Source organism: Pimephales promelas, chromosome 5, assembly GCF_988280905.1.
Source record: "Pimephales promelas chromosome 5, fPimPro1.hap1.1, whole genome shotgun sequence".
In the NCBI taxonomy this organism is placed as follows: domain Eukaryota; kingdom Metazoa; phylum Chordata; class Actinopteri; order Cypriniformes; family Leuciscidae; genus Pimephales; species Pimephales promelas.
In genome coordinates, this window is record NC_142773.1 from 33765269 (window position 1) to 33777248 (window position 11980).

Consider the following 11980-nt stretch of genomic DNA (forward strand, 5'->3'; position numbering starts at 1 on the left):
CGTTTGATACTTGCCTTGCGCAACGCATTTTGAAAGAAGAGATAGACTTGTTTCAGCGTTGTTTGTAAAATTGCGTCTGGCAGATAGTAGTTAAAAGAATGATTTGATAATCATTTTCCAAAAAAAGGGCTTTTGTGTGTTTTATTGAATGACATTGTCATAATCAAACACTCCATGAGTTGTTGATTATAGAATATAGTGTCTGAGTATGTGTGAGGTAGAGGAACCGCAGCCTGCCACTCGGGGCCAAAAGCAACATGATCCCAATGTAATGAGAATGTGTAAACATCCCGTCAGCCATGGTCCAACACACACATAGACACACTTGCACATATACACGCGTAAAAAATGCACTCACCACCGTGTGTGTATCTCATGCTGGAGTGGACGTGCAATCAAGAGCTGGAGTTGGCCTTCTCCACTGCAAATCAAATGGCCTGTGAGACCATACATGTAAATGATGTGGAGATGTACTGTTGTGAATGTCACTGTCTGATGCTAGCGACAGACACAATATTGAGATGAGAGATTTGCAAGATTTGGAGGTCCTATTTGCTGAAAAGCCACTCAGTTCAGCATTACTGGATCAGATATAATTCAAACGTTTAGAATATGAGATCTGAATGTGTAAACTTCCATTTAATGGTGCGTTTTGCATGCATAAATGCTAATCACGGCTACATCAAAATGTCCTGATGAGTATTTTTTAAAAAAAATATCTACTTAACTACATTATATCAACCCAGAACGACTTGCGCACATGCTTGAACCAGACCGGTCTTAGCAGATGCCACTCTGAGCACTCATAACTTGCAAATAATTAGCATGAGAGAGTAGCTAATTAGCATATTTGTGAGGGGGAGGGGTGGAGTGAAAGAGTGCCGCTCCCTTCTGACTGCTTCCAATCTGACAGGATGGGCCAATCCTGTGATCCGCTGGTGCGTGGGTGTATGTTTTGCATCTCGGGCCACTGGCAGGTTCAGCCGTCTTGGCGAACCCTTATACTGTACTGCATATTATTAAACTGCTGACACCATTTAAATTTTATCCGTTGTCTACTTTTAGTCCAGGATGCGCAAAACTGCACTATTGGAGGAGAATGCTGTAGCTGTGAATACAGGTGCGATTTCCAGGCGATCCACTTTCTCTTGCAGCACAATAAACCCTGAAGTTGGAAAATGTAGTTTTTTAAAAATAGATACTGATACAATGTATATTCTCAGTTAAATGAGAATATATACATATAAAAGATTTACGTTTCCTTAAACGAGAGCGAGTGAACTAGGAAACGCTCAGGAGAGGCCTGTTTGCGAAGCACATTCAGCTGAGATTCATGGCTGGATGCGTAATGTTTTATGAGAGTAAAGGTTGAGATTGAGCAGCTTTATACTCCCTTGATAGATACATTAATCCTTTAATTCAGCTTGCCACCGATTAGCCTACATGAAAAAGAGTGATTATTGATAGTAGAGGTGTATTTGATTTACTAACTGATATCTTGACCCTTTTCTGTTGTAAAGAGTGTGAAAGTGTGAAACACAGCACCAGTATGCAATGCACAATTGCTGAGGAATAGTCAATCTAAGGTTCTGGTGTGTTATGAATGCATCGGTAACACTTTACAATAAGGTTCGTTAGTTAACATTAGTTAACTACATTAGTTAATATGAACTAATAATGAATAGCACATATACAGCATTTGTTAATCTTTGTTAATGTTATTTGCAACATTTACTAATACTTGATTCAAATCTTGTTAACATTAGTTAATGCACCGTGAACTAACATGAACAAACAATGAACAGCTGTATTTTCATGAACTAACATTAACAAAGATGAACAAATGCAGTAACAAATGTATTGCTCATGGTTAGTACATGTTAGTAAATACATTAACTAATGTTAACGACCGAACCGGTCCCACTTTATATTAAGTGGCTTTAAGTACCATGTACTTACATTGAAATTAATAATTTGATACAATGGACTTATTGTGTACATACATGTTTTTACATTGTACTTATATTTAAAAAATACCAGCATGTACTTACAGCCGTAATTAATTTATGTAATTACATCTGTAATTACACAGCTGACCCATTCCTTACCCATAAACCTACCCATACCACCACACCTGTCCCTAACCTTACCCGTATCCCACCTCAATAGCACCAAAAGTGATTTACAATAAAACATGAGCACAATAAGTACATTGTACTTATTTTTAAATGTAAGTACATAGTACTTAAAGCCACTTAATATAAAGTGGGACCCATGATTTTCACATTTGACTTGATTGTTGATTGGATCGCATGATTTGTCCAAGAATTTAAATGCAAAATACACTGAATAAAAGTAAAATTAATAAATAATACACAAATTATATACATTTAACATATAACACAAAAAGCAGCAGATTTTAATACGATTTTCCTGTCAAGTAGCCAGAGAAAGCACATATTCTGAGCATAATGGTAACGATGGCTACAGTAATAAAATCAACCCAAAGGAGTGGCTCTGAAATATGTGAACTACTGCTGGACAAGCCAACAGAGGGCAGTATGTAGTTGCAAAATGGGGTCAATCACTTCTTTGCCTTTGTCTAAGCTAAAAGCAGGATGTGCTTCATTATCTGAAATGTGTTTTTTTTTTTGTTTCAATGAAGTGATATATCTGCATTCTATGCTAACTTTGTACTCTGATGTTAGGATATGATTTTCCCGTAAAATCTTTAAATTTCTTAAATGTGACGTCTTGAATGTGAGAAAAACACAAATATTGCACAATATTTCATAACATTTAAATAGTGATGGCGTGGCCTAAACGGGCCCTGCAATAATTGAATATGATAAATGTGATTCATGTTGTACATATTTGGATTGCATATATCTTTTATTATATTAGTTGATTAAACAGTCGTGACAAACTGACATTTATCATGAAAATTATTTAGATCTTCAGCTATAGAACATTTGCAAGGTTTTTCAGCTCCCAATATGTAGGAAGTTTCATTCAAATATGAACACAAAAACGTTTCTCATTTTTGCGTTACAGTGAATGTCTCTCACAGTGAACTGAAGGGTTTGTGAGAAGCGGTGAAGTCATGCATACAGATGGCAGTGCCGGTGTTGGTGGAAATGATGCTTCCTGAACTGTCGTAACAGCAGTCCCAGAGGACCGAGCCACAGTCCAATAAGATGTCATGAAGACTAGACCGAGAGGAGTGCGCATCAGATCTCCCTCAATTAATCCACCATTAGATGCTTGAGATTCATGGCTCACTGCCTTTGCTTACTGCGTTGGAGCTCAAATCTAATTAGACCCTCTCTCTCGGCTTCTCTTTCTCAGTGTCCATCCCTCCTTAGATCGAAAGATAGACGGATCTTTCCTCACTGAGCGCTGTGGTTGGGTATTTTAGGTGTTCCTCCCTCTCTCTCTCTCTCTCTCTCTCTCTCTCTCTCAGTATCTTATCCTTACAGCCACATACTCACTCAGTCTGTCTCTCTCCCACTCTTGCTTTCCCTCCCACTCTCTCTGTAACTCCTTCGCTCCTCTCATCCTCCTGTGACTTAGTTTGCTGCGCGCAACAACTGGCAGACCTCTCTCCTCTTGTCGTGCGAGGTGGTAAGCGTGTCCTCGGGCAGGCAGGGATTCGACTCCCTTGGGGGATCCTGCACGTTTGGGCACATGGTCTTACGGCGACGACGGATCCACGGCACAACAACCTGAAAGAACGGAGGCACTCAGCCTTCCCCGTCACTGCCGGCTCGAGGCAGCGGACGGATGGGCGGCTTTGTGCTCAGCGGGTGCCACTCTGTAAAGATCTCTAGGGTAAGCCTGCTTCAGTGGAGTAAGGATTGTTGCCTGTTTTTTTTTTTTTTGTTGTTTTTTTCTGCCACTACTTTGCCTTTTGTTCCTTTTGTGACTCGTCACAATATCGTGGGGGAATGAAAGATTTGTTGCCATGGGTATTGTGTGAGCTGATTGTCACTGTGCTGCAGATTTGTGTAATCGCGCTACTATCGGGGCGGTGGATATTTTTCTGCTGGATTTGTCAACTGTGTTTGCCGTATTAACATATTCATGGGATTCCTGCTCCTTCAATTAAATGGCAATCACTGGCAGACAGCAGGAGCCCTGTGTCAGTGAGCCTCTGTAATGATGTGTGAGTGGAATGAAGAGGAGCTTCACGAGAGAGAGAGAGAGAAAAGCTTTTTTGTCCACGTTTTGTCTTCTCTTTTCTTTCGTTTGTCCTCTTTGTCCAGCTCACGTCATGTTTCGTTGTTTTGTTGTTCTCAAAATCCCCAAAATGGAGGGAAAAGTCACAAAAGGATTGGGACAGTCACCGTGACTTCTCGTTCGTGCACCTGCTGCAGGAAAACGCTTCTGGAGACGAGAGTGAAGTATTTTTGCCATTTAATTGTGCCTGGCCCAGAGGAAGACGTTTTGCCATGGGAACCTGGCTGTATGCATGCTTTGGGGGCATGGGAGGGTGGTCTTTTAGCTTTGACAGGGCTGTCCAAACAAGATAAGAAAAGAGTTTGTTTTTTGACAAGCCCGGTGTGCTGAACCAGTGGTTGTGCTGCTGTCACAAATGTCTCCAATGTGTTGTTTCTCTACTACGTGTCTTGTTTTGTGTGAATACTGAGCAAAATGTTGTAAGCATCAGTGGATGGGTGTGTCTGTGAGCATGTTAAGATAGCCACGGTCCATGTTTTTGAATGTATTATGTTTTGTTGTTGGCTTTTTACACTCTTTAACTGTCATGGTGAATCACCTTTGTTCAGTGCTCATTCTCTTAATATTTGCATTCAAATGCTTTTTTTTTTGCTAATGGCCTGTGATAAATGTTTCACGAAAGCTGTTGTAAAAACATATACATACCTAGCACAGAGAATCTTTGGATTTTCTCTTTGTTCCTGGTAATTTGTGGTTCCACGTGAGTCAGAAGTGTGAATGAATGAATTCCACAAAGCTGTAAAAATACATATTCTGATGTCCATCTTTTTCCACTTCCATTTGGGAGCTGCTGCTCCCCTCGGAAAATGAAAGCCATAATAACAGTCATTGTTCCCCGTTTCTGACAGCCATCATTGCATTCCCTTTTTTTCCCCCCCAAACGATCTGTAATTTGCTTCCCGCTGCTAATGGATTTTCTGTATGACTCCTCTTTCTCTCTCTCTCTCTCTTGCTCCCTCCCTGAATGTGTGTGATGAGCATGTGAGGCTTTGAAGGTGACAGTGTTTGACTGTTAATGTGCAGTGACGATAAACCTCTGGTGGAGGATATATCAAGCCTGTGCACGTGTATATATATATATCGACTTTTGTTTAATTCCTACCTTTTTTAACGTCGTTCCCAGATTTGGCCTAGATGTTTGCGAGCGCTTCCGCCCCCAGAGGCCAGGCTGGTCCGAGGACGGGATGTGAGGTCCGTGAGCACCCTCTCCCAGGTAAGATGATCCCCCTCACCATCTGTCTCTCCACATAACTAGTTAAAACCCAGGAAGGGAAGCACTTTTTACATGCAATATCCTCCCTCTCCTGCTACAAATGCAAAGTGTGTTCATTTCTGTCTGCAGATGCAACCTTTGACGGGGGCCTTGGCTTGTGGTAAAGGGCATCTTCAATCAATTCCCCTAGAGAGAAAACTCTGCTTTGGCCTATGCCACTGTGTGATGGCTGAAAGTCAGGCGAAGCCCCCTTTTTCTAAGGCTCTCTTCGGTGACGGGTATTCTTGGGTGGATAATACGGCTCTCGTTGTTATTGCTTAAGAATACGCGTAGTTGAGGAGAGTCATTGTCGACTGTCTTCGGGGAGATAACCTCCGGTGGTCCCAAAAACCTTCCGGCTTTGCACTGTGGCCGTTTATGTAGCAACTAGACAGCTAATCATTTTCACTGTGGTTTGTGTGATTCCTGCAACAGGAGACAGACAGCTCCTGCTCTCAGTGTAGCGTCTCCACCTCCATTGGCAAATCGCCGCTTCATGTGCTATCCAGCGAGCGGCGTTTTGCATTTCACACAACTTGTTTATTTTGTATCCTCTGAGTGTGCTGCGAGGGGAGGTTCGTGGGGAACGGCGTTTATTTTTGCTCTCTTCGGGGAGTGTTTTAGTGTACACTACCCTGGCTGATAGGAATGCATTTACTGCTCTTTATTGTTAGTCCTGAGCACCAGTGGGAGCCCCGGACTGCATGGGGTGTTCACACAGATTGATTTTGAGATGGCATTAGTCGGACAGTTTTCGCCATTCAGCTGACGGCGATCAGAGGTAAAATGTCCACGGAAACAGGCTCTCCTATAAAAGGGGAGGGGCTTCAAGTCTAATGACAAAACACAGCTAAGTAGAAGCAGCGTAACAGATTACATGATCGTGTCTGCTGGGCTCATAGCATCAGCTGGTTCTGATTGTAGCACAGATTGAATATCTTTTTCTCCTGGATAAAGACACGCATACACAAAATGTTCTTTTCAAAACCACTAATTACTTCTTAATGATGCGCTCAAATGTCTGAGCTGGCTTGTGCTGGGGAAAGCCAATGAGGTCCATGGCATATAAAGATCTATATCCCAGATCTTATCATAGGAATATGCTGTTTGTTAATATTGAACCAAACAGCTTTAATTTAACTGAATGCATTTAAGATTAATGTGAAATCCATTTTAATGGCTGCCGATTTTAGATATTCTCGGTTCAGAATTTTTGTATTATTTATGAATAATATAGTGATGTAAGGAACTGTTTAGAAACACTTGTTTTGAAATGCATAGCTTGCTTCTTTCATTCTCTGTGGTATGAAGGCATGGAAGACATAGAGGCAAAATGCAAATTGGCTGCTGCTTTAGTTATATTAGCCACAGAGTTTGTGAAAATAACTAGAGGCTTATTAGAAATGCTCATGAAAATTCCCCAGCCCCAGAAACAAAACGTATTACTTATGTATATTAGTGATACATCTGTCGATTACATAATAATATATCACAGGGGTGAAATGTGAATGAACTACTTGCATACTCAAGGTATATTATATTATATTATATTATCATGATTGTAATGTCATTCTTTGTTACTGATGCACATTCAACATTGTTTTAAGTGTATTTGCATTTCACACCAAATTAACATTTATTTAGTGATTTTACTCAACTTCGAATGTGCATTTTTTATTAAGTCATGGCAAATGTTGTATCCAATGACAATAAGAAGCCCTAAATAAACTCTCTATAAAACAGTCCGGAACATTGTTATGAATTTGTCATGGTTAGAGTGAGTTTACTCTTCCTTCCCCCTGTTTCCTCTCTCTGTGTTAATAGCTTTCATACACCTGTATCCGTGCAGGTGTTTTCCTCTTTATGATTACCTCTCCCACCCACAGAGCTAATTTCAGGCTTGAAAAAAAAAAGAAGAAGAAAAACACTAAATCCCCCATGGAAATTTCACTAGTTTACTAAATGACAACTTTTTGGTGCTCTCTCTTTTTCTTGTGTAGACTGCCACAATAGTGGAGCTGTTTAAGTATTGTGTATCAGGCAAGCATTTCAAATCCATTTGAACTGTAATCAGCTTTGAGACGTTTATCATGATGCATTCCCCTCTTATGCTGCTATCAACAACAGCCAGGTACCCTCTGTCTCACTGTAATGACACTTTAAAATACTAATCTATCTTTGGGTGTTTGTGAAACACGCCCTTAGGGAGAAAACTGGATCAAGCACTCAGTGTTTTGGTGCAAATGCAATTCTTTGTTCAAAATGCACGTTACAACCTATCTTTTTATGAGATGTATTGCCCACTTGATACGTGTGCTGGCAAATGCTGGTTTGCTTTAAAGCAATTGTTAGAAATAAGCTGACAGAGACTTGAATGTCAAATGCTACCCAGAATTCTGTGTAGACAAACGGGATCTAGACTAAACAGACATTAGCCCACACTCCAAAGACTCTGCATACTTGGCTGAGCTTGAAGCTGCGCTATCAGCTCACCCATATGATACGAGAATGCTGTTCATGTGTGCGTGTTCCTGCTGAAAAATCCAGCATAAACCATCATGAATTCCATGTTGGTCCAGGCTTGTTTTGAGTAAGAGCTGGTATAGTGGTTGTCTAGCTGCTGGACCAGCATAGTCATGCTGTTCTCAAGCAAATCTGACCTGGTGTAGCTGTTCCACCATACTGGGGACCTGCAAACTAGCCTGGATGGCCTGGACTAACTGGATTTTTCAGTCAGGGTGAGCGAGCGCTCTTTGTTTTTATCCCTTTTGAAGACAGAAATGCTGAATACCTTAAAAACTTGGGCAGTGCCATCCCCAAACCTCTCTTCGGGAGACCCTTGGCTTTTCAGATGGGTTGACGGATTAGCTGTAGTTCTAGTTAAAGGGATACTCCACTTTTTTTGGAAATAGGCTCATTTTACAACTCCCCCAGAGTTGAACAGTTGGGTTTTACCGTTTTTGAATCTCATTGACTTCCATAGTATATATTTTTTTCCTACTATGAGACCAGAAACTGTCTGGTTACTGATATTCTTCTAAATATCAGAAAATCGTCTGAATACATTCAAAAACGGTAAAACTGTTTAACTCTGGGGGAGTGGTCAAATGATCCTATTTCCAAAAAAAGCGGAGTATCCCTTTAAAGGGTCAAAAGAGGCGAAACTATCTGAAGTCGAAAGGGTGTCTTGCGATTGTTTGCTCAAGGCTATTAGTGCAACAAATGTGTTGTGGCGACTAAAAGCTCTTGACGAGGCCATTGCAGGCCTCATGGTCAAGTGGCTGTACTCAAAACATTTGAATACTCTGAAAGGGCCTTGAAATTGTGTTTCGACCATCTCTGGCTCTCTGTCTTCGCCTCACTCGCTCTCCCTTCCCCCTCCCTCGTCGCTCTCGTATAAGCTCTGACCTTTTGATACATAATCATCTCCTGGGGGCTGCACGCTGAGCCTTTGTTTACTCCATCATCAGGACCACCTTCAGACAAGACCCCCCCTTCCTCCCGCAGCCCTCCTCTTCCCTCTCCATGCAGGTCATATCTTTAATTATTCTGTGATAATTAGTCCAGCAGGGCATTTTCATCTGCATTGATATATGTGCGGTTCAGGGTAGGACGCTCGCTTTGTGAGTTTAAAAGCGCGCGGAGGTGATCGGTATGCATGCCATCTGCCCTCCAATTGCCTTCGACAATTTCACTGAGGAATAAATGGAGGCCTATCGGCACAAAACAAAATAAGCAAATCAATTATCTGCACCGCTGCAGCTTTTTTACCGAGCACTACGCATTTTGCATGTAGCGTGGGCTCTCAGTGAGAAACAATCTGTCGGGTCCTAGCAAGATCAACTCAAATGTTTTTTTTAATTTTTTTTTTTTATAATGCAATCACTTTTTGGAAGTTCCCGCACTTCTTTGCTAATTAAATAGCAATGCGTCCAGTCGTGGCAGCTGGTTTAACCATGTTGTGTCAGGGCAAATTGCAATTGAGACATCAGACAGAATCAACTGCTATTTCAGAGGTAGATTTTGAGTACTCTGTGCCTGATAAGTCAAAGTATGAAATAAAACCGTCTTGGAGAGGCAGTTCAGTCAGCCGGTTTTGTTTCATCCTCGGAAAGATTGACACCGACGGGAATTCCAGATCAACAGTTGCCAGTTTTGTGTGCTTAGAGCTGACACATTGACACACATAGCAGTGCATCTTTCTGTTAAACAAATGGCTCGTTGAGCCGCGGCTGACTCTGAGATCAAATAAAAGCTTGCCTAAATCCTCTCAAGGAGGACAAACTCTGTTTCTGTCAGCAAGACGAGCGACTGTTGTATTCGCTGCTAATCAACTTTCACACTTCAAGCTCACTTCAAGAGCTAAGCGTGCAGCATGCACCCGAGCCCATCCATCGCTCTGAAAACCACAAGAGCACGTGTGTTGCTATCACAACATTTTTGGGCCTGGGGCGTGGCCACCTGTGGTGGTCCAGATGTGCACGCCTTGTTCTTTTCTCACCTGCGCTTTATCACTCTGACTGCCAGTGAAGAAAGTTTCACAGATTGGTCTCGAACAGAACTCCACGGCTTGGCTTGTGTGTAGATCAGTTTTCATGATACATCTAACTCTCACAGGATTGGCCAGAACCCTGCAGAGAGAGTCTGTGCTGCTACAGCCATCTGGCGTGTGCGTTGGGTCAGCAATGCCTCCCTGCCCTCTGTTTTGGCCTCTATCTCAATCCTGCCCATAGTTGTTTAACAGATATTTACTGTCCGCTTGCCAATTGCTCATCTTCTTCATTTCTTCCCCCTGTGCTATATAACAGGTTAGGTCTGCTGGTTGCGCTTGGAAGACTCGCTTGGACGTGGTTTAAATTAGTTAGTTTAGCTAATTGGTAACACTTAATTTGAAGGGGTGTGCAGCGCAGTCTCATCCCAAGACGTCAGTAAGATGATGTCTTGGGATGAGACTGCGCTGCACCCCTTCAAATAAAGTGTTACCAATTTGACGTCTTTTGACCATACGTCAACATCCGCCTTTTTAGGGTACCCTTAAACGTCGGTTAGATGACGTTATCGGATCCTAACCCTACCCCAGACCTAAACCTACCCCGTCACCTAACCGACGTTAAAGGTAAAGCATCAGTTGTATGACGGCCCGGGATCGTCATGTAACCGACGTTTAAGGGTACCCTAAAAAGGCGGATGTTGATGTATGGTCAGTTATATGACTTCTTGGGATGAGACTGTGTTAAAGACTGACATGACACTGTCATAAACATGACATAACACCTGTCATGAACATGAAGGAGTCCTTATGAATGTTTATGACTGTTGTCATTAAGTGTCATTTGGTAAATTATGACACTTTTAATGCAAAGTTGACATTGTTTAAAATGTCTTTGTTATGACAACTTGACATTAACCAAGACAAAAATGTCTTGATTATGACAACTTGACATTAACAGAGACAGAAATGTCTTTGTTATGACAACTTGACATTAACCAAGAAATCATTACTAGTACAATGTGTTCCACTTTACTTGAGGACAAGTAAAATATTCATGTCACAGTTATAATGGTGTCGTTACAACCAAAGTTAAAACCAACCATAACAAATGACAGGGTAATGTAATGTTAACACAAAGCTAATATAACTTCTTTAAGTTTGATAATTAGACCTGTTATGACATATTTGTGACAGGTTGACAGGTTATGATTTTTCGGTTAATGTCAAGTTGTCATGATAAAGACATTTTTGTCTTGGTTAATGTCAAGTTGTCATAACAAAGACAATTTTTCTTGGTTAATGTCAAGTTGTCATAACAAAGACATTTTAAACAATGTCAACTTTGCATTAAAAGTGTCGTAATTTACCGAATGACACTTAATGACAACAGTCATAAACATTCATAAAGACTCCTTCATGTTCATGACAGGTGTTATGTCATGTTTATGACAGTGTCATGTCAGTCTTATGCACACCCCTTCAAATAAAGTGTTACCAGCTAGTTTGTCATTTAGCTGACATTTCTTTCCACTGCAATGTACAGTGTGCATTAGTACAGTACTAAAAAAACCTAGCGTTGTTCGTTTATGAATCATTCTTTTAAATCGATTCCTTTCAATGAATTGGCTAAACGGGTTGGCAAAATGAACTAAATCATTTCACAATATCATTCGCACAGTTCGGTAACGCACTGAATCAGCAGCGTTTTAAAGTAGTACATTTCCAGTGGTTTGGTTTAATTACTTTTGAGGACTTTCAAGAGTATCAGTACACACAAACTATACAGCCACATTGTTTCCATGTGCAGGATGAAAAAATATGTTTGTATATTAGTTATTTTGCTAGGTTTCTGCCCAACATAGATTTGACCATATAACCTTTCAAATAGACTTATAATACTTTTTTAAGACAGATGTTTAACAAATTGTCAACACCACAGGTTACACCCGTCACACCAGTTAATTAATATTTCCATCGCAGCAGATATTTCATATCAC

At 41.0% G+C, this 11980-nt stretch overlaps 1 protein-coding gene across 1 annotated transcript; it reads left to right on the forward strand.

Moving 5' to 3' along the window:
• The first annotated feature begins 1071 nt into the window (after positions 1-1071).
• LOC120481902 (uncharacterized) lies at positions 1072-7236 on the forward strand. Its single transcript, XM_039675769.2, is given in 5 exon segments — positions 1072-1120; positions 3630-3740; positions 3743-3831; positions 5363-5452; positions 5582-7236. Coding segments are annotated over 5 exon segments (531 nt in total). The 3' UTR covers positions 5774-7236.
• Positions 7237-11980: the final 4744 nt, after the last annotated feature.